Source organism: Hylobates moloch, unplaced genomic scaffold (genome assembly GCF_009828535.3).
Source record: "Hylobates moloch isolate HMO894 unplaced genomic scaffold, HMol_V3 SCAFFOLD_4, whole genome shotgun sequence".
Classification (NCBI taxonomy): Eukaryota; Metazoa; Chordata; class Mammalia; order Primates; family Hylobatidae; genus Hylobates; species Hylobates moloch.
In genome coordinates this window covers 161,429,641-161,452,901 of record NW_026652279.1, presented here as the reverse complement: position 1 = coordinate 161,452,901, position 23,261 = coordinate 161,429,641, and the positions used below count along the sequence as shown (strand labels likewise).

At 43.8% G+C, this 23,261-nt stretch overlaps 2 protein-coding genes and 1 long non-coding RNA gene across 8 annotated transcripts in view; 2 read left to right on the top strand and 1 right to left on the bottom strand.

The window, feature by feature from the left end:
- TMTC4 (transmembrane O-mannosyltransferase targeting cadherins 4) overlaps positions 1-2,340 on the top strand; it is a 69,425-nt gene extending 67,085 nt beyond the window's left edge. For all 5 annotated transcript variants that reach the window (XM_032151230.2, XM_032151227.2, XM_058438037.1 and 2 more), the window contains exons 17-18: positions 423-492; positions 1,715-2,340. In XM_032151230.2, the coding sequence (XP_032007121.1) occupies positions 423-492; positions 1,715-1,863 (219 nt within the window). In that variant the 3' untranslated portion in view covers positions 1,864-2,340. The remainder of the gene's footprint in view (positions 1-422; positions 493-1,714) is intronic.
- A 3,670-nt stretch (positions 2,341-6,010) lies between these two features.
- On the bottom strand, positions 6,011-22,933 carry LOC131383333 (uncharacterized). The gene is made up of 3 exons (XR_009213317.1): positions 22,834-22,933; positions 21,522-21,701; positions 6,011-6,187 (listed from the first exon to the last, which is right to left on the bottom strand). It is a non-coding gene; the product is annotated as an uncharacterized LOC131383333 (long non-coding RNA).
- GGACT (gamma-glutamylamine cyclotransferase) overlaps positions 17,998-23,261 on the top strand; it is a 57,257-nt gene continuing 51,993 nt past the window's right edge. The window contains exons 1-2 of one of the 2 annotated variants that reach the window (XM_032151222.2): positions 17,998-18,056; positions 22,773-22,944. The gene's annotated coding sequence lies outside the window, so the exon portion shown is untranslated. Of the gene's footprint in view, positions 18,057-18,272; positions 20,115-22,772; positions 22,945-23,261 lie in introns of those variants that run through there. The other variant, XM_032151224.2, reaches the window with a different exon arrangement.

The following is a 23,261-nucleotide window of genomic DNA, read 5'->3' as shown; positions in this document are numbered from 1 at the left end:
AGGTTCTTTGGGGAGAGGAAATGGGGCTCAACTCCTACCCCAAGAGCACTAGAAATGGCATTGGCATGGGTGTGCTCCATGGCTCAGCCCTCTCCTGTTCCCTGGGCTTCCTGTCACCATCACGCACCCTGACCTGGGCGACTTGCATAACGTTACAGAAGTCCGACCACTGCAGGGAGGCAGGTGGTGGCACTCACGAACATGTTCATCCCCTCTCTGCGGCCACCACTCCCTCCCGCTGCCCCTTATCAGCCTCTCTCTGGCAGAGCGTGGCCCTGCTGGGCCTTTTGAGTGTTTCTAGAGGAACGCAGTGATACAAAAGGAGGAGGTTAAAAGTTTGAAAACCATAGGCGATAAAACTGGGAACTGCTTTTGCTTCATGTACAATAAATATCTTCCTCTTTATGTTTCTCATTTTTTAGGAATCTGAAGCTTTATTCCTCAAGGCAATTAAAGCAAATCCAAATGCTGCAAGTTACCATGGTAATTTGGGTAAGAAAAATGTTCAACTTGAATCGTGTTGAAATTCTGTTACTTTAATGAAGTTGGTGCATGTCTATAAAATTAATGTTGGGAGAGTAGTTTTTTCAAAGCTAGCCTGGCTTTAAAATGTGGTTCTGTTACTGCATTAAAAAGATAGCAAAGTGATAGCCACACTTACAAATCTTAACTGCATGACCAGAACAGCCCCAAAGTTTGCCCACTCTGTTTATCATCTTCTCATGATGAAACTCAGATTGTCCTTCTTTGTGTTAAGCTGAGAAGGGTGAGATTGGATCAAGAGAATGAGGCTACGGTTGTGAAGAGTTCTCCTAGTAAATTAATCATAGGTACTTTGGAAGCTTGCCATTGAACTTACCTCCTTTTCCTTCCTTCTTACAGAGTAGACCTTCCCCTTCCAGCCTGGTCTTCTGCTTTATATCCTCTTATGCCTTGGCTAAAATGCATTTATAATCATTTATTCCCTAGAATTCATTTCTTGCATTTGTACGTCTCCATAGTTAAGATGTTTAGAGCATAGCATGTTGATGTTTAGAATGCTCACAGAAATGTTTTTGCACCAAAGCTCTTCTCTACCAACTCTGAAGCTTGTCTTCACAAAAGCCAAAAAGCGTCCACAGGTTCTCCTCTGCCCATATAGAAAGTTAATTTTACTAACAAAATCACTGTCATGATCAGAGGCTAATCATCCTAATGATTAAGTTTACTGTAACTATCATTTTTGGGTCAGCTCTTGATATCAGAGGCCTTATTTCCAAATGGACCCAAGCAAGCTATTACTTCCCCAAATGGTGTAGGAAAATATCTTTTTAAAATAAACAGCTGAATTACTGCATAGTCAGGGCTCTAGGCAGTGCCTAGCATCCATCACCCCCACCTCCCATACCCAGCCTTGCTTCCTGGAAATTTCATGGCAGCACTAAGACATTGCATGTACTCTTCTTTTTACTTCTTTATGTAATAATGTTACTATAGGCAGATGTATCTTATCTAGTGCCATGAAGAGCCCTAGGAGTAACTGGCAGTAAATGGATAATCATCAGGGAGTGTGATTACAATAAATAAAGTTTTCAGTACAAACAATATTGTTTCATACAATTGACTTTTGAAAATTGTTTGCATAGGATCTGTAATATTTCTTTGTCCAAGAGGGTAGGAATACGGCACGTTACTCAGAAGCATTCCCAGTGAAATTTATCTCCTGCTATTTCAGCTGTGCTTTATCATCGCTGGGGACATCTAGACTTGGCCAAGAAACACTATGAAATCTCCTTGCAGCTTGACCCCACGGCATCAGGAACTAAGGAGAATTATGGTCTGCTAAGAAGAAAGCTAGAACTAATGCAAAAGAAAGACGTCTGATCCTTTTTCCTTCGTGTTTTGAGTTTGAGTGTGTGTGTGCATGAGGCGTATCATCAATAGTATGTGGTTACATTTAACCATTTAAAAGTCTTAGCCATGTTATTTTACTGATTTTTTTCTATGAAAACAAAGACATGCAAAAAGATTATAGCACCAGCAATATACTCTTGAATGCTTCATATGATTTTTCATTGAAATCGTATTTTTTCAGACAACTCAAATGTAATTCTAAAATTCCAAAATTGTCTTTTTTAATTAAACAGAAAAAGAGAAAAAATTATCTTGAGCAACTTTTAGTAGAATTGAACTTACATTTGGGATCTGAGCCTTGTCGTATATGGACTAGCACTATTAAACTTCAATTATGACCAAGAAAGGATAGACTGACCCCTACAATTTGTATAAATATTGAACATGTCTATATATTAGCATTTTTATTTAATGACAAAGCAAATTAAGATTTTTTTATCTCTTTTTTTAAAACAATATACTGTGAACTTTGTAAGGAAATATTTATTTGTCTTTTTATGTTTTGAATAGGGCAGATAATCGAATGAGGAATGGAAGTTTTAACATAGTATATCTACATGCTTTTCCCCATAGGAGGAAATTGACTCTTGCAGTTTTTGATGCTCTGACTTGTACAATTTCAATACATAGGAGGTTATGTAATGTAATATTTTACATAAACGATTACTATCAATTGAAAGTTCAAGCCATGCTTTAGGCAAGAGCAGGCAGCCTCACATCTTTATTTTTGTTACATCCAAGGTGAAGAGGGCAACACATCTGTGTAAGTTGCTTTTTAGTGTTTTTAACTGAAAAGCCGTTTTCCATTTTGCTTAATGAAACTACAGACATTACTCTATCCAGAAAATGCAAAATTTTCTCTCAAATGGAGCTACATTCGGGGAATTTGTGGTATTTTTAAGAATTGAGTTGTTCCTGCTGTTTTTTATTTGATCCAAACAATGTTTTGTTTTGTTCTTCTCTGTATGCTGTTGACCTGATGATTTATGCAATCTCTGTAATTTCTTATGCAGTAAAATTATTACACAAACTAGCATGAAAATGTCATATTGCCTTCTTAATCGATGAGTTCCAAGTAGTGAACTTTGTATCCTCCTTTACCTTAAAATGAAATCAAAGTGACCAAATCATCTTTTATGTGGCTTCTATTTGACTTGGGGATCATTTCATAGAATTGCACTACAGTGTTTTCCAAGTTCAGAGAACAGAGTGAACAGATCCACACTGAGAGGAATTTGATTCTCTGGACTCACTTTTTGGGGGCAGATCTGTGTAGCGTTTAAGTCAGTAATTGTAACTTCTGGTGATTGAAATATATCAAGAAATAAAGTGCTGTGTTTAAAATACTTTTTTTTTTTTGAGATGGAGTCTTGCTCTGTCTCCCAGGCTGGAGTGCAGTGGCACCATCTCAGCTCACTGCAACCTCTGCCTCCCAGGTTCAAGCAATCCTCCTGCCTCAGCCTCCCGAGTAGCTGGGATTACAGGCGTGCACCAACATGCCGGGCTAATTTTTGTATTTTTAGTAGAGACGGGGTTTCACCACGTTGGCCAGGCTGGTCTCAAACTCCTGACCTCAAGTGATTCACCCACCTCGTCTTCCCAAAGTGCTGGGATTACAGGTATGAGCCACCACACCCAGCCTTCAAATATTTCTTAAATGGTCCCAAAACAACAGTAATAATTTATAGCTCTCTTTAGTGGCTAAGACCGTCATCCTCTTATTTATGTTCCTATAGTGCTTCACTTGTCATACAATAGATGCATTATATGCTTTGTTGATTTTTTTTAAAGCAAACTTCTTTTTTTGAAACAGTACTTGTCTATTGAGAGTAATCAAAAAATGGTGTTTCTTACAAATCCCCTTCAGGATCCTTTTTTTTTCCTCCCGATTCTAAAACTAGTGCCAAATCAAGTTGTGCAAATCTGGACCCCCGCCTACCGACAAATTCCCTTAGCCTTCACTGCTTCAGCTTCCAGCATTTCCATCGTAGCTGTTTTCTTTCCAGAGAACACAGTGATTAATTTGACTGATATTTCAGGAAGGCTTTGATCTGTGCAGATTTTGGAAGCGTACCACACTGGCTCCCTTTTCTTCTTTTTCCATCTTAAGGCAGCCACCCTCTTTGTTTCTTCGGTTTCCTTTCCAACAAGACTGAAGTGGAAGGCCGCCTCGCAGTTCTTCTCTTATTTGGAGTCTTTTGCTATTTTAATGTTTTTATTGCTAATGACAGTTGGGAGGCAGGTGTCAAAACAAACATGGGGAAGTCACAAGTCTGAGAAATCTCATCATCCTTCTCTTCCTTGATAGCGAACATCAACAAATCTGGAAAGAGGCTTGGAGATGGGTGTTGGTTTGTTGGGTAGTTTAACATATGTAGCACATGTGAAAATGCAGCACTTCTTCCCTGTTGTTTGGATTTTTACAAATTTAAATGCAGGCTTACATGTGTTTCTCTCCAAGTTCATCCTGTCAGATGTAGCCTACAGGCCTTGACAGGGCCCCTTGAGGTTCTCATTCTGTCACATTGCTTACAGATGTTCTTTCTCCTTTTTTTTTTTTTTTTTTTTGAGACAGGGTCTCAGTCTGTCACCCAGGCTGCAGTGCAGTGGTGTGATCTTGGCTCACTGCAACCTCTGCCTCCCGGGTTCAAGTGATTCTCCCACCTCAGCCTCCTGAGTAGCTCGGACTACAGGCACGTACCACCATGCCTGGATAATTTTTATATTTTTTGTAGAGACAGGGTTTTGCCACATTGCCCAGGCTGGTCTTGAACTCCTGGGCTCAACTGACCCACCTGCCCTGGTCTCACAGTGCTGGGATTACAGGCGTGAGCCACTGTGCCAGGCCATTCTTCACATTTTATTTCAAATTATTGACAAAATATCGGAACAGAAGACTGAGCCCTCTACCAAAGCACTGGACATCTATGTCCATATTCACACCCAACCAGCCTGGACTTTGGGGTGAGAAAACCCAGACTTGGACCTGGGGCTCTCCCACTGCAGTATCATACGTAAGGCATTGAGCATTGCTCAGGTGCCAGTTTCCCATCCGTATGGTGGTGATAAGAATATCCCTCATAGCCATAAAGTAGAGAGCCCAGTAGACCCTCCATAGGTGATAGCTTGGACTTTTGGAAGGGGGGTTCTGGGCCGGGCGCGGTGGCTCACACCTGTAATCCCAGCATTTTGGGAAGCCTAGGCGGGCGGATCACGAGGTCAGGAGATTGAGACCATCCTGGCTAACACGGTGAAACCCCATCTCTACTAAAAATACAAAAAATTAGCCGGGCGTGGTGGCGGGCACCTGTAGTCCCAGCTACTCAGGAGGCTGAGGCAGGAGAATGACATGAACCCGGTAGGCGGAGCTTGCAGTGAGCCGAGATTGCGCCACTGCACTCCAGTCTGGGCGACAGCGAGACTCCGTCTCAAAAAAAAAAAAGGGGGGGGGGGGGCTCTGTTGGGAGTACATATATCTGGCCTTAGATACTTTTATTCCCCATTCACTCAACACATACTAAGTGCTATGTACCAGATACTTTCTTAGGCTGTCTGAATACTAAGGTGGATGGAAGAGGACACGGACTCTTGCCCTCAGCAGTGGACAGTCCAGTGAGATAAAACAATGATCAAAGAGTTGCATGAATAGTAGCTGAGGAGGGAGGCCTGCTCTAACCTGGAGAGTCAAGAAAGGGCTCCCTGGAAAGGTGGCTTCCGGATGGAGATTGATAGGCAGAGGGGAGGAAGGTCACTCCAGGCTGGCTGTTCTCAACCAGGGGAGATCTCGCCCTTGGGGGTGGGGGGCATTTGGCAAGGCCTGGGGATATTTTTGATTGTTAAAACTGATTGGAAAGTGATAGGGGAGAGAGAGGCTGCTGCTGTACATGCAATATGCACAGGACAACCCCCCACAAAAATCACCTGGCCTAAAACATCAGTAGTCCCAAGGTTGAGAAAATGTGGACCACACGAAGCAACAGCATCTACAAAGGCCCTGCTGTGGGAAAGCTGAAGTCTGAGGAAGCCGGGGAGGGTGCTTGAGAAGGCTGGCCTTGGTGATGAGCCAGCTCATACAGGGTTCACAGACCACGTGGTGCTTACCTTAAACTGGGGGGGAATCCAAAGCAGGTCAGTGACATGATCCAAGTTAGTGAGGTTTTGACAAGGTCACTTGGCTGCTGGTGAGAAGAGAATTGGAGAGAGGCTAAGAGGACATGAACAGAGAAGCCAAGAGACCATCCCAGGTGTCATCGTCGAAATGAAGGTGGCTCTGTGCAGCCAGGTGGCAGTGGGGCTGGAGAAATGTGGATAGTTGAAAGTAATGATAAGGAGTCAATCAACTAGTCATGGGCAGGAGGTGGGTGGTGGGGGAATGAGAGATGCTAAATACAATTCGGCGCAGAAGCCACTGAGGGAGAAGCTGGCCTTAAACTGGAGAGAAGGTTCTTGAGAAGAAATGAGATAGGGCCCCAAATCAGGTGGAGTTTGGCCCTAAAAAGAGGAAATAAGTCTCCTGTATGTATGTTAAGAGGTCCAGATGGGAAGAGATGTAGGCATCTCTGCACATTCATACAGTTGGCTAAGCCCCAGTTGCAGCATTCAGTGGTCATATTACAAGAAGTTCCACCTGACTCTCAACTTCTTCATATTAAAAAAATGGCCAGTGCGGTAGCTCATGCCTGTAATCCCAACACTTTGTGAGGCCAAAGCGGATGGATCACCTGAAGTCAGGAGTTCTAGACCAGCCTCACCAATATGGTAAAAAAACAAAAATTAGCCGGGCCTGGTGGCGTGCGCTTGTAATTCCAGTTACTCGAGAGGCTGAGACAAGAGAATTGCTTGAACCCAGGAGGCAGAGGTTGCAGTGAGCCGAGATCGTGCCACTGCATTCCAGTCTGGGTGACAGAGAAAGGACTCTGTCTCAAAAAAAAAATTAAAAAAAAAAAAAGCAGGTAATGTCTAATTTGCAAGGTTGTTGTGAAGGTTCAAGTTAATATAATAAAATGTCTACAGCTGTCCTGTCCCGTAAGGTAGCCACTCACCACATGTGGCTGGTGAGTACTACAAACATGGCCAGTCCACATCAAGGTGTGCTGTAAATGGAAAATACATGCTGGATTTTGAAGACCTGGCATGAAAGATTAATGTGAGATCTCAATAATGTTTATATTGATTACATGTTGAAATATTTAGATGTATTGGGTTAAATATTTTCCCCTTTGTTTAACTTTTTAATGTGGCTACCAAATTTAAAATTACATCTGTGGCTTCCTTTGGAGCTAACTTGATATTTCCAATGGGTAGCACTGATCTAGAGTATAATAGGAGCTGGGTATACGGTACCTACCTCACAATCTAATTTGTTTTTAAAAAGAGTATTTATTGCATCTAATTATTACAATCTAATTAATGTTTTCATTCTTGGGCTCCTACAAGGTCTATATTTCTCATCTTTGTCCCTAAAGCTTTCCTAAGTGGACCAGTCTGATGCCCTTTGGAAAACTGGATTCCGCAGTCCTATCGTGATTATGTGATTAGCAAACAGCCATAGCTGATGAGGGAGACTCTTCCTTATAGAGTAATAATAGCTAATACATGTTGAAAGAATGGGAATTAGGAAATCATCCTTTTTTTTTCTGGTCCCCAAGGAACCAATTGATTCAAACAGAGATCAGCAATAAATAAAATCATTGATGGAAAACTGCACTGGAGGGACCAGGCTCTCACCAGCCGAACCCACTGACCGATTTCTTTTTTTTTTTTTTTTTTTTTAAGACAGTCTTGCTCTGCCCCACAGGCTGGAGTGCAATGACGCAATCTCTGCTCACTGCAACCTCCGCCTCCTGGGTTTCTGCGATTCTCCTGCCTCAGCCTCCTAAATAGCTGGGATTACAGGCACGCACCACCATGCATGGCTAATTTTTGTATTTTTAGTAGAGACAGGGTTTCACCATGTTGGCCAGGCTGATCTTGAACTCCTGACCTCAAGTGATCCGACCACCTCGGTTCCCAAAGTGCTGGGATTACAGGCGTCAGCCACTGTGCCCAGCCCCAACTGACCAATTTCACAATCATTAAGAGTGGGACACCCAGATATGTGTCTCCCACTGTGATGCTGCATACGGTACATTGAGCCTCCCAGGATGTATCCTTGCCAAAAACAAAAACAAAAAAGGCAGTTCCACCTGAATCTAACCAAAATCTGCCTTTTTTGATTCCTAATATTAAGGAAAAAAAAACTGCAAAATGACATTTTTGAGACCATAAGTAGTAAATTTGTCATGATAATACTATTATGATTACATAGAATATGTGTATTTTTAAGATAGAAATACATAGTAAGTCTGTAGACGTAAAATGATAGGAGGTCTGGGATTTGCAATAATTAAAAGAAAAAGGAAGGGAAAGGAGGGAGGAGAGGGGAGGGAGGGAAAGAAAGAAGGAAGAATGGATGGATCTCTGCTTATCTTTCCTGACACCGTTCTTGCAGATGGTTCCTTTCATACTGTCCTGGGGCAAGTCATATTTTTGTCTTTTGGGTAAATCTTCTAAATATCTTTGTTTAATGGTGAACTTCCTGATTTTATTACTTGTTTTAGGTGCCTGCCCATCTTTTCCCTCCCTGGAATCACAATCCAAATTGCATTTTTGAAAGCTGAGAGCTTCCCTATCCTCTTGAGATATTTACTTAGCTTCTGGAAACATGCTTTCCTGAAGCTTTTGATTCAAGTTAATTGCACCTGCACAGCCATTTCTGCTGCAGCTTTCACAAATTGACTGTATAGCCACTTTCTCCCGCAGTTGCTATTATTTTCACTTTACCAACACACTTCCAATTGTTGATTAGAAATAGTTTGCGCAGTGGCCCACACCTGTAATCCCAGCACTTTGGGAGGCCGAGGTAGGTGGATAACCTGAGGTCAGGAGTTCGAGACCAGCCTGGCCTACATGGCAAAACCCCGTCTCTACTAAAAATACAAAAATTAGCCGGTCCTGGTGGCTCAAGCCTGTAATCCCAGCTACTCGAGAGGCTGATGCAGGAGAATCGCTTGAACCCGGGAGGCAGAGGTTGCAGTGAGCGGAGATTGTGCCACTCCATTCCAGCCTGGATCACAGAGTGAGACTCCATCTCAAAAAAAAAAAAAAAGTTTGTTCCAGTTATTACCCCAAAACTTAGTAACTTAAAATAACAGTTTAATTTGCCTGTGATGGTTTTGTTTTGTTTTTTGAGAAAGAGCCTCACTTTTTGGCCCAGGCTGGAATGCAGTGGCGTGATCTTGGCTCACTGCAACATTTGCCTCCCGGGTTCAAGTGATTCTCCTGCCTCAGCCTCCCAAGTAGCTGGGATTACAGAGCATGCCACCATGACTGGCTAATTTTTGTATTTTTAGTATGGGTGGGGTTTTGCCACATTGGCCAGGCTGGTCTCAAACTCCTGACCTCAGGTGATCCACCCACCTCAGCCTCCCAAAGTGCTGGGAGTACAGGCATGAGCCACTTCACCTGGCCTGTGATGGCTCATTTTATATGTCAACTTGACTAGGTAGGTCATGGGGTACCCAGATATTTGATCAACCATCGTTATCTTGATTAATACACTCATGCATCTGCAAGTTGGGCTGGATTCATCCCCAGTAGGTCCTCTCTTGCTCCACGCCACATGAGCTGGGGTGGCACAAAGACTGGGGCCTGGAATCATCTGTGGTCTTGGTCACCCATGTCTGGCAGTTTGTGCTATTGGCTATGAGCTCATCTGGAGCCGAGACCTGGAATGCCAACACATGGCCTCTCCATGTGGCTGCTTAGGCTTCCTCACAGCATGGTGGCTGAGTTCCAAGAGAGTCAAGCAGAAGCTATGTCACCTTTTCTGACCTAGCTTTGGTAGTCACAAAGTGTCTCCTGCCATCATCATAGGTCCATTCAGATTCAAGAGGAGGGAACGCAGACCTCACTTCTCCATGGGAGGCATGTCAACATCATGTTGTAAAAAGAGCACATGTAATGGCAAATTTTATGATGGCATCTTAGAAACCCAGTTTCCCCTATAGACCGATGTAGCGGCTACCTTCCTCTTCTAGGCTATTCTTGGGAAATTAAAACATCAGCATGGAGAGTCAGAGTCTTAACAGAGGCTCTGCCAAAGACGACATCCAGCAGGTATTCACATCACTGGAGCATCCCTCCAGGCACTCTATGTTGCATCGGTGCCAATTTGGGGATATGCATTTTGAGACACATCACTCATTTCCCCCACTCAACCACGCAGACAGTACTGACCTCCTGCATTATCACACATCTCCATTTCTCTCTTCATCCTCTTCCAGTTGGCTTCCACCTTTAGGGTCATACACTTCCACAAAGGTGCCTATCTTTTGGATTAGTGAGCCTCCCTCCCTCAGCATTCTCTTTAAAACAGGGTATAGCTTTTCAAAACCAAAGTCCATCCTGACTCACATCCTACCACATTCTGGGTTGATGACACCAGAGGCAGAGATTAGAGTGATGCTTCTACAAGCCAAGGAACACCAGGGGCCACCAAAAGCTGGAAGAGACAAGGAAGAATTCTCCCTTACAGGCTTCCAGGGTAGCACGGCCCCTGCCAATACCTCAAGCTCAGATGTCCAGCCTACAGAACTGCAAGAGAATGCGTTTCTGTTGTTTGAAGCCACCCAGTCTGTGAGGCCTTGTTATGACAGCCCTAGGGAACTAATAGAGCAAGTCACTTAATCTTTCAGCACCTTGGCTTCCTTGTCTGTAAAATGGGGAATATAACTTTTTCACAATTATTGAGATGTTTACATGAGAAAAGACATATAGAGTCCTGGACCAGAGCTTGGTATATCAAAATATTCTATAAATAACTGAAGGGGGGAAAACCCTTCACTTTTCTTATTTCTATCCTATAATTACATCACCCAGAAATAATTTCAGATTTATATATTGATTTTTTTGGGGGGGGGGGGTAGACAGGATCTCGCTCTGTCACTCAGGCTGGAATGCAGTGGTGCAATCTCAGCCCACTGCAGCCTCAACCTCCTGGGCTCAAGCAATCTTCTTGCCTCAGCCTCCTGAGTAGCTGGGACCACAGGCATGGGCCACCATGCTGGGTTAATATTTTTTTTTTTTTTTTTTTTTTTTTTTTTAGTAGAGACAAGTTCTCCCTATGTTGCCCAGGCTGGTCTTGAACTCCTGCTTCAGCCTCCCCTCAAAGTGCTGGGATTATAGGCGTGAATCACCACACCTGGGCAATCACGTATTTTCTGACTAGTTCAAGTACTTTTAATCAGTTACATTGTTTATCAAAACTGCCTGAGTGTCCTACATTTCTACTCATTTATTTTTAAATATGTGGCATTTCCCAAAGACCAATAAAGCTTTTCTCTTCCCACTTGTGATGTGTTTGAGAAAATGTTTTCTCTCTTGATTTAAATTCTACTTTTATCCATCTTGTAAAAACAATTTTGTCTCAGCAGTTAAATTTTGATAGCATTAATTATGATGGCTAGACTTGAGATTTGTCTCGAAGAATATCAAAACTGCTCATTTCTAGAACTTTCTGATAAAGCATACAGATGACAGCTTTCACAGTACCGGCCTAGGAAACTGCAGACCTCAGCAAAGAAGGTGACAGGGTAGAAAAAGCATGGGAACAGGTGTGTGAGAGCTGTGCTAGGGTTAACTTCACTGGCATGAGTCTTTTATTTTTAAGTTCCAGCAATCCAATTAGATACAAACAACTCCAATCCTTCCGTTAGTTACTTGGAACCTGGGATGAATCTGTTAATTACTCATGCCTCAGGTGCTTCTGATAAAAATAATGGTAGTGACACAGGATTTTCTTCTCAGTCATTTTGCAAGATGCAACACCCCACCCAGGCCTCACCCAACCACACTACCTGCTGCAGGACACAGCCTGCCCACTCAGCCTGCCCGGGCCCGGTCAAGCTTATGCACTGATTCCCCAGTTCTTGTCTTACACCCAAGAAGAATGAGGATGCACAGACAAAGCATGAGCAAGGCGGGGTTATTGAATGATGAAACAGCTTTCATGGAGAGGGGACACCGGGGTGGTCCGCCTACCCAAAGGTAGGAAAGTTCCCCTAATATGGCTGAGTCTGGGGCTTTTTATGGGCTCAGAATGGAGAAGGGGCAGGCTGTAGGTAGTATTGGAAAAGGCAACATTTGATTAGTTAAAAAGCATAATTCAGAAAGAGTCAATTGGGAAAGGGTGGGCAAACAGGAACAGAAGTTCTCACTCTGGGTTGCAGACTTCATCGGGGACCGGCAATCTGGTCTTTCAGCTTTCAGGCTGTTTTTGGCCTGAAGGTGGCGTTTCACTGGGGACCTGCCCTATCTGCCTAGGCATTTGGCTGCCTCCTCTCACTATCAGTAGTTGTCCTTGCTTTGGTTAATTTCTCCTCTATGAAATAAGATTGGACTAACCCAGGAGACTTCAAAAATACCTAGATGCTTAATCCTTTTTTAAAAAAAACATGAACTCTTATAGAGAAGTCCAATGGAAGAAGTTATAAAGGTGAGCTGCTTTGCATGCTTATGCAAATCCTCATCAAAATCTGTTGTGAAATGCCATAATGTTTGAAATGCCAACACCCGAATGAAAATAAAGTATTTTGAAGGTTTCTAGTCTTGATATGGCCTGATAAGTTAAAAAAGTATCTCAGACTGAAAAAGTAAACTTCTGCCCCCTGCCATCCATCAGGCTGAGATAAAGATACAGACAGCAGCAGAGGGAGCGGGAAACACGTCCTCCAAGGACACACTGATGTCATATCAGGTCAAATAACCCCCGTCCTTGGGTGCTTGCTGCTTTCTTACTGAGAGGCCTCCTTCTGGAAAAGCATAGACTATCAGAAGTTTTGCTGTTTGAAATCATCAGGACGGAACCATCTCAACTTGCCTGGGGGATTCAAGTCTCCTTGAAACAAACAAGCAGCCTCTATTTCCAACCTTGGTGCAGAACTTCCCTTAAACGGTTTCTGGGTGCGCCAGTCTGCATCTATATTAACTCTGTAGTCTCCAAGGACATAGACCTCCAGACCTGATGCTGACCTGTACTCACAGCTCTGTCTGCCTTGAACCTGTCAAAACACTCTTTCCTTTAAATTTCACCTACACGCCACCCCTCCCTTAAGTCTTCAAACTTTACCTTTGCTGAGGCATCCCAGGATTCCTCTGGCCTCAGTCTTCTCTCCTTGCAATGAGCCAATAAATCTCACTTTATCCAACTACAGTTTTGCACCTGGTGGTCTTTGATTGGGCTCAGACAGGCCACGTGCCAATCAAAGCAGAAGAAATTCTCCCCGGTCTTTACTATTTCATGCAAGAATAAGGATCAAATGGATCATGTGTGTGAAAGTGCTTCACTGAGAGAACTACATGTATAGGGTTATTTACTGGAACTAATAATTTTAACAAAGAGGTTCAAATATAAATGATTAGTCCTGATATTATACATTTCAGGGTATGTTACCTAGCTTCCCCATTTAAACCTCATGTTAAGAGCATGGGTTTTCGGCTCAGCTGCGTGTGAGTTCAAGCCGTTGCACTCTTATTTACAGTGTATCTTCGAGTGAGTTATTTTACCTCTCAGAGCCATTTTACAGGTAGAATGGGGATAATAATACCTGGTTCATACTATTGTTCAAAGGATGACACGAGAAGAATCATGTTGTGCCTGGCATATGAAGCCCACTCAATATGCATTCATTCCCCACATTGACCACTCAAAGGGAACCAAGCTACATTTCATTTTGTAATGTCTACATTTCTAGGCACCAGATTAGCATTCTTTCCTTTTAAAAGTTACTGTTTGAATAGCAGGGCCCAGTGACTTGATTGGCCGCAAGGTGATAGGGTTAGAGATGGCTGTGGCCTGCCTACAGCTCTTTCGATGTCATTCGCTTTGAGCATGGTGGATAGTATATTTGGCAGGTCAGATTACTTCTGAGAATTCTTATTCTCCTATTCATGATTAGGGATTTATTCAACAAAGCTAAGGAAATAATCTCATATAGTGCTTTGTTCCAGTCTTTGCTTGTTGTTCCTGAAATTACAGAAGATGGCAAGAATAGTATAAACCATCTCAACTGCAATTGCTTGGAAAATTTCATACACTTTTTAAAAAAGATACTGCCTATCTTTTGTGGAGAAAAGGTCAATGCCTTATTCACAAAAACCTGCCAGCAACCCACATCATCTTTAAAACATTAATTCTGGAAATGCTAGGATTGAATTCAACGTGAGTGAACTTAGCTTCGTGAGGTTGGTTTTCTCTGCTCGTTAATTTGTCATGGAAATTGTTTAGCAGTGAGACGTGTTGTAACAGGTAAAATAATCACACAGAAAGAAATAATAATCCTGATGTTTTCAAATTTAACAACAACTTTTTAGAGCCGGGTTTAAAAGTGGAAGTAAGGAATTCAATGGTTTGCAGAATATACACTATTTGCTGTCTTTTGCACACACATTTTCTAAATTAGCCTAATAGTCCTATGCTGAAATTTGGAAGTGTTCTTGTTAAGTTCATACTGATTTACATAGGGAAATGATCAGAAAGTAAACCTCACGGCATGAGGTGCTTGAAACATACACACAAAGCATGAAGGTCTGTGCTCGTGAAACTGGATTCAGTAGGGAGACAGTTACAGAAAGGAGAGGAAGGTGTTGAAACAGAGAGCAAGAAACACAGTTTGCAGGGTGGGCAAACTTTCTGTAAAAGAGAAGATGTTAAGTATTTTAGGCTTTACAGGCCATATGGTCTCAGTGGCAGCTACTCAATGCTGCTGCTGTCCTGTGAAAGCAGTCACAGACAGTGTCAACAAACAAAATTTTATATACAGACACTGAAACTTAAATCTCATGAACTATTATGATTATTTTTTCAAAGTATTTAAAAATGTACAACTCATTATTAGTTTGAAGGCCACAGACAACCGGGTGGGATTTAGTGTTAGGCCCAAAGATGATTATTGAATGGTTTACTGGAATAATTTGGTAATATTTCAGTAGATTTTATGGTGTTATTCAGTTGGACTTCAAGCTCCTTATATAGCCCCTCCTTTCGGTTGTTTATTTCACATTATAACTAGAGTTTCAAGAGACACAGGGGATATCTTTCCCTCTATTGGACGGTACTTGCAATGCTGGAGGCATGCAGGAGAGAGAACACCCAGAGGAGGCTGGCCTCGTTTGCATAATATTAAGTAGCAATGTATTTAGTTAAATAGGAATATAAATTAGACATCTATTACACCCAGGTCTGGAAAACAGAGCTCAGCAATTACCTGCTCTGATTTAGGCAATACAAATGCCAAACTGGTTAATCCTGGTTAAAGACAATTTGCTGGTTTAAATCCTTGGAGTTGATAAGGAAGATGTTTGCTGAGCTTTGAACAGGTGCTGATATGATTTGGGTCTGTGTCCCCACCTGGATCTCATGCTGAATTGTAATCCTGGGTGTCAGGGAGGGGCCTGGTGGGAAGTGATTGAATCATGGGGGCGGATTTCCCCCAGCTGTTCTCGTGATAGTGAGTGAGTTCTCCCAATATCTCGCTGTTTAAAACTGTGTGGCACCTCCTCCTTTACTCTCTCTTTCTCCTTCTCTGGCCGTTTAAGAATTTAAGATGTGACTCTTTCCTCTTCACCTTCTGCCATAATTGTAAGTTTCCTGAGGCTTCCCCAGCCATGCTTCCTGTACAGCCTGTGGAATTGTGAGTCAATTAAACTTATTTTCTTTATAAATTACCAAGTATCAGGTAGCTCTTTATAGCAATGCAAGAACAGACTAATACAGGTGCATAGTGATTTGCTGACTGCATGACCCTAAGCCTAGAGGATGTGGGAGTTTGTAAAAAGGCAGAGCAAAGGGGCCAGAATGAACAGAGCTGAACCCTTTGCAGTGAAAGACTCAATTGTACCATTTGGACGCAACCAAACAGACTTGGTGAGTCAACCCAGTTCCTAAAAGCCACCAGGGCAGTTGCCTGCCAAGGGATCCTGAGTAACTGACCAACCCTGAACTGACAAGCCCAGGACCCGCCTAGACTGACCAGTCTGTTTCATTGAGACACTTTGTGAGTTTTATCTCAATGAGACCCTCGCTTTGCTGTGGAGCTGTCTTCACAGTAACAGCACCCTGGCGTGTGTCCATACACAAGAAAATCCTCACTTAGCACCCTCTGTCCACCTGCAGAATCTTAGACCCTACTCCTGGCTAGATGAACCAGAATCTACATTTTTAAACAAGATCCTGGGTTGACGCCCGTGCACATTAAAGTTTGAGAAGCACCGAGGTACATCCTCAAAAGACGATGGTTCTCAAACTTGAACTGGCATCACTCATTAAAATGTCCATCTCTGGGCCCCACCCTCAGACTTGCTGACAGTAAGTTGACCCCCAGAGTCAGGACACCTCCGGTGTGGCTGGAGATTGTGCATTTCTAAATACCCAGGTGCTACCGATGCTGCTGGACTGGGACCACATTTCAAAAACTGCTCTTCAAACTGTGAGTTGTTTTCCAAGAAGTTAAACTGAAGGCTTCATGCCACAGAGCCTATTCTATGTTAGACTGGGCTTTCCCAGCCTTACCTGGTGATAGATGCAACTTAACACTTGTCTTGACCGGGTGCTGTGGCTCATACCTGTAATCCCATCGCTTTGGGAGGCCAAGGCGGGTGGATTGCCTCAGCTCAGGAGTTCAAGACCAGCCTGGGCAACATGGTGAAATCCTGTCTCTATCAAAAATACAAAAAACTAGCTGGGCATGGTGGTGCATGCCTGTGGTCCCAGCTACTCAGGAGGCTGAGGTGGGGGGATCACTCGAGCCTGGGAAACAGAGGTTGCAATGAGCCGATAACATGCTACTGTACTCCAACCTAGGTGACAGAGTGAGAACCCATCTCAAAACAAAAAATTCGTGTTGTCTGTCATCTTTAATTTTCCTTTATCAGAAGAATTATTTATCTGTTTGCCTCATTTTCCTTTGCCGACATGATTTTCCTCCCTCAAAAAAGAAATGAAAGTGGAATCATTCTTTTGCTTCAAAAAGTTATGATTACTGCTCTCTTTAAAAATATTAATGAGCTAGACAAGTTTTTTAAATACATTTCAATTTAATCATGAAGTGTCCAAGACAAGAAAAAACTCTGAAAGCTAACGACTTATGTACCTGATGGTTTAGATTTCTTTTGGAATTGTACATCTGTTTAAAATACACATCTGCATTGTTGGAAATGTTTGGATAAAAACCAGTTTATATAAAGGTTTCAATCAGTCTACATCCATGAGAAAGTGGAAAGGGCAGGAAATAATTAAAGGGGATTATTGCTAATCTGATAAACACAGATTTGTGTCTTTGGGAGAGACGGAAGTGTCACTCTCTCCATATCTGTACCATTCCTACCACCTGGCCCCCAAGTGGCATTGCTTCAACCCAATGTCCCTAGGGAAAATTTTCTCTTCCGATTTTGGTTCTCAGTCCTATAATTTCTGGGGCTTAAATTAGTCCTGGAGCTAGGGAAGATGTGATGTCATCCTTTCATTGTCTCCGACCACAGTTTCATTTTAAGAGTATTGGTAAATAAGAGGGCAGTGTGACTAGATGGACGGTCTGGACTCAGTATCAGGGATGTGTGCATGCTCAGCTGGGGGGCCTTGGTGATGTGTGATGTGATAGATACACACATGGTTGGCATCCCCAGGTGTGTTGAGCTTGGGTTCATTTGTGTGTGCGTGTGTGTCCATTTGATGTGGCGTGTCCCCAAGCTTGTGGAGTCGTCTGTGAGTCTGTTTCGTGGGGTGTGGCCCAGGTGTGTCTGGGTCTACCATGCAGTCGGGGCTTAAGCCTGAGTGCCCAGGTGTGTTAGGGTGGATGTGACTCCTGTGGGGCGTCCCCAGGTGTGTGAAGCTGGTTGCGCTGTGTCTGCGGGGGGGCCTCTCCGGCGGGCATCGGCGTGGGTGGGTCTGGCTGTTAGGGCGCCCGTTGTGCGAGCGGCCAGGTGTGTGGGAGGGCGCTGCAGGGGCGGGCGGCCGGCCTCGCGTTCCGCCTGCAGGGGGCGCCGCCGGGAGCGGCCTGGGAGCAGAGGCGCGGGCCCAGCCCTGCATTTCCGGACCGGCCCTCCCGGACGGTCCCAGCTGCCGGCAGGTGAGGCGCTGAGCGCGGGCGGGGGTCGGGGCTGCGTCTGCTCCGCCCCCACGCGGGGTGTCCTAGCGCCCGCGGGACCTCGGGGCGTCGCTCCCTGCGCGGCGTCCGGGCCGAGGCCGCAGCACCCGCCGTCCCCGCGGGCGAGGGAGGAGGCCTGGGGCGCCGCCGGCGAGGCCAGCCGGAGGGAGGGGACGGTGGACCCCGAAACGCGTCCTCCATTGCCCCGTGCAGGGGCCACGGGCGCGATTGCCAGAACTGGCAGAGGGCGGCGAAAGCCAGGAACCGCCTCACGCACGGGCGTTGCTTCCCTGTAAAGGAAACGTGACAGCCCACACGCTGGATTTCAGAGGACCTCAGCTGAACCAGGCTAACACTTCTCAGAAACTGTTTTTAATTTTAAAGATTTCCTGTTTGTAAGGAGACTAGAAGCTGCAAAAGAAATCTAAAAACGTCTCCTGGCACTTGTGAATTTCTGATCTAAGGTTTCTTTGGAGCCACTAGTGAAACTTCTGAAATTTTGAAGAAATTTACTGCCTTGATTATTAATTATGGTTATCATTGCTATTTTACTCTGTGGGCCAAGGACAACACCACAAGCTCAAAGGCAGACTTAGGTGTTTTTTGAACACAGCTTCTTAACTCCACGCTTAGTTGATTTAATATTTAAGTGATAAGAAAATGCAGTCGATTTCTGGCCCTTTTTATTGTTTGGGATGGAGTCTTGCCCTGTTGCCCAGGCTGGAGTTCAGTGACGCGATCTTGGCTCACTGCGACCTCTGCCTCCCGGGTTCAAGCGATTCTGCTGCCTCAGTCTCCCGAGTAGCTGGGATTACAGGCGCCTGCTATCACACCCAGCTAATTTTTGTGTTTTTAGTAGAGACAGGGTTTCGCCATGTTGGTTAGGCTGGTCTCCAACTCCTGACCCCGTGATCCGCCCGCCTTGGCCTCCCAAAATGTTGGGATTACAGGCGTGAGCCACTGCACCCGGGATTTGTGGCCTTTTTAAAAAGCAAGTTATTCATTTTGCTAAATGTCCCAGGAGAAATGATTAATGAAAAACTGAAAGTGACCTATTTAAAGTGTAGGTCTTACACCCACTTAGGTGTCCTTATGTACATTTACCTGTAAATGAAGACTTTTCCCTGGCCTCATTCGATTTATTGAAATGCTCAGATGAGGAGCACCTGCAGTTTGCCCATATTTTCCCAAAATGCCTTGTTTTCCTGAAACTATTCCCAGAAGAAGCCAGACTTCCCTGAATAAGCAGACCACTGTACTCTAGCAGAGATTCATATTGTAAAAGCTGAGTTTGCAAAGTTAAATTAATTTATAATTGGTGGATTTTTGTATGGAAATACTTTGGGCTAGTTGACTTTACTAACCAGGCCCTAACTACTACTAGTTAGGAGAGGGTGGTTGTTTGTGGTGATCTGGATAGTAGGTAGCAGTAAGCAGAATGGAAGAGGGATTTTAAAATGATCTGTTCGTTTTTCTGTTTACTAGTAAGATTTCCAATCTGTGTCCATTCTTGAAGTGAAGTCATTGGGAGGCTTTGTATCCACCTAGAGCCAGGGCCCTTACCAGGGATTAGGGCACCAGCAGGCTGGTGTGGAAGTGTAGTGCAGCCATGCTTGAAGAGGGGACAGGACCAAAGGAAAGGTGACGGTAAGAGGACAAAAACACGAAATATTCGCAGCCCTCTTTAGAACATCCTCCATCTAGGCAAAATCTATTAGGAATTTTAAGAGGCCTCAATTAAACATGACTGCCCAGTGTCCTGCTGAACAGGACTGAAGAATTCATTCTTCAGTTGAAGCTCTATTGTCAGTAAAACTACTCAGGATAAGGCAGCCGTGTTTAGGCCGTGAGGACCTGCCCCCAGACTCCGGAGCTTGCTCCGTAAAAGGCGTCGTGATACCCCCTCAAATGGATTTACAGAAAAGACTCAGCTATTGGAAGTCTCTGGGATTGTATGGCATCATGAGGTAACAGACCTGGTAAATAGCTAGAACGTAGAGAAGAATGAAACCAGAGGCAATGTGCTGTTGGAACTGAGAGGTGAGTGCTCACTGGAGGGCCAGGAGAAGGTCACAGTTGGGGAGACCTTAAGCAGAGAACAGATTTTTATAGGCAGAGGAATGGAAAGGGTGGCCGACACTATGAGCAAAAATAAGAAGCTGAAAATGACAGTGTGTTCAGAGAAAGGTGAACGACTGGCTTGCTGAGGCTGGACTCTGCGTGAGGAGGGGTGGGGTCGGGGGTGGGGGTGCCTGGAAAGCACGGCTCTTCAGTGATAACCTCTACTTTTTGATCAAGGTTCTGATTTTTTTTTTTTTTTTTGCTTGTTGGGAAAATTTTAAGGAAACGTAAAAGCACAGCAAAGTAGTAGAATGAATTTCCATATATCCATCAAATGGACTTCACAAGTCTCATTTGGCCATATCCACTTCATCTTTTTTTTTTTTTTCTTTTTTTGGTTGTGGCTGAAGCAGTTTAAAGCAGTTTATTCCAGACAACATAACATTTCACCCCTAAATTGTTCTAGTATGCTTCTCCAGAGAAAGGGCATTTGCTTGTGTAACCATAATACAATTATCACCTCCTGATGAAATTGACAATAATTCCTTAACATTTTCTAAAACCTAGTCCATGATCAGATTTCCCTGATCACCTCAAAAATGAACTTTTTACTGTTGGTTTGTTTGAATCCAAATCCAGACAAGAATTTGTTGACTATCTGTTATCATTTTATTTTATTTTTTGAGACAGGATCCAGCTCTGTTGAGATCATGGCTCATTGTAACCTCGAACTCCTGGATTCAAGCCATCCTCCCACCTCAGCCTCCTGAGTAGTTGGGATTACAGGCATGTGCCACGAGGCCCAGCAATTTTTTTTCCCCACGGTAGAGACAGGTATTGCCCAGGCTGGTCTTTTTTTTTTTTTCTTCCCGAGACGGAGTCTCACTCACTCTTGTCACCCAGGCTGGAGTGCAGTGGCACTATGTTGGCTCACTGCAACCTCCGCCTCCTGGGTTCAAGCGATACTCATGCCTCAGCCTCCCAAGTAGCTGGGATTACAGGTGCATGCCACCACGCCCAGCTAATTTTTTGTATTTTTAGTAGAGATGGGGTTTCACCATGTTGGCCACACTGGTCTCGAAATGAACTCAAGTGATCCACCTGCCTCTGCCTCCCAAAGTGCTGAGATTACAGCCGTGAGCCATCGTGCTCAGCTGTTGTCTCTTTCAATCTAGGGCAGGGGTGGCAAATTTCTCTGTGAAGGGCCAGATACCAGCTCTTTCAGGCTTTGCAGGCCCTATGTTCTCTGCCACAACTGCTCAGCTCTGCCATCGGCATGCAGAAGTAGCCGGGGGTGATAGTAAATGAATAAGCATGGCTGTGTTCCAATAATACTTAATTTCCAAAGCTTTTGTGTTTTAAAATCCACCCACAGGCTGGACTTACCCGCAGGCTGTGGTTTGCTGACCCAGGTCTAGAGCAGCCTTGGCGGGTTTCCTCAATACCAATGACTGTCGATGTTACTTGGTTGATTGCCTGTAGGGTGCCTCACATTCTGGATCTGTTGGGCTGCTTTTCGTGGAGTATGGTTTGGCTTGCTTCTCTATCCCCTGTATTTCCTGTAAACTAGAAGTTAGATCTAGAGGCTTAATTAGGTTCATGCTTGCCATTTTTGGCAAGTCTACTTCAGAAGTGGTTTGGCTTTTTTAAAATCTAAATTTATCTGACTTTAAAGACTTGGAAACCCTCATCAAAGAAGCTCAACATTACCAAAATAGGAGCTCAGCATTACTAAAATCGGCTTTGCCTGATGGCTGAGAAGACACTTTTTTCTTTTTCTTTTTACTTTTTTTATTTGTAGGAGAGTATATAGAGCTGTTATTTCTCAAATAGTTCTTTTTTTATAGTTAATTTTAGTGGGTACCTAGTAGTAGGTGTATATGAGATACAATGTGTAATAATAAACCCTCATTACAGGGTATATGAGATACAATGTGTAATAATCACATCAGGGTAAATGGGGTATCCATCACCTCAAGCATTTATCTTTTGTGTTACAATCTATTGATACTCTTAGTTATTTTTAAATGTGCAGTTACATTATTACTGACTATAGTCACCCTGTTGTGCTATCAAATACTAGATCTTATTCCTGCTTTCTCTGTGTTTGTACCCATTAACCATCTCTACTTTCCCCCAACCCCCCTACTACCCTTCCTAGCCTCTGGTAACCATCATTCTGATCTCTATCTCAGTGAGTTCAATTGTTTTAAGTTTTGGCTCCCACAAATGAGTAAGAACATGCAAAGTTTGTCTTTCTGTGCCTGGGTTATTTCACGTCACGTAATGACCTCCAGCTCAACCATATTGTTGCAAATGACAGGATTTCCTTTTTAATGGCTGAATAGGACTCCATTATGTATATGTACCACATTTTGTCAAGGAGGTCTTGAGAACTTTGAACCCTTTCTCTAGGTCACTGGGAAGGTTCCTCTATTCAAGGCATTCTTTGGCCTCTCAAGCATGTGGACTGCATTTTTGCACTGAATATAAATATATTCCTTCCTTGGGTATGTGCCCAGGGTCTGAGATTGACTTCTAATGGGAGTTAGGTCATTTATGTTTGTTTTTAAGCCCCTTATCACTTAGATGTTTAACTTTCTTCAGTTGACTTCCTCTTATCTCGCCTCCCAACAGGACTGAAAACTGGGTATTTGGTCCCCATGGACTTTCTGGTCACCCTGTGAGGTGGACTTACTTTTTCTTGAGTGTCGTGGAAGGACTCTGAAGTCAGAAGTTTTTAAGACTCTCAAGCTTACTGTGGATCTGGACTCTAAGGCAACACTTCCTTGAAGAAATAAGCTTACAGGTGAGAACTGTTAGCCTCCGTTCTAGAGTGTTCATTGCTCAAATTCTAGAGCACCACAAGAAGTATGCTGACAGTGCCAGTTGGAAGCCCTTGTCTCTTTGTCATTTAAGAATAGTAGTGGTGGGGGGCCAGGTAATGGTGGCTTGTACTGTAATTCCAGCACTTTAGGAGGCTGAGGCAGGAGGATTGTTTGATCCCAGGAGATTGAGGCTGCAGTGAGCTGTGATTACACTGATTATGCCACTGTGCTCCAGCCTGGGCAACAGAGTGAGACTCTGTCTCAAAAAATTAAAGGAGGAGGGAAAGGGAAGGAAAGA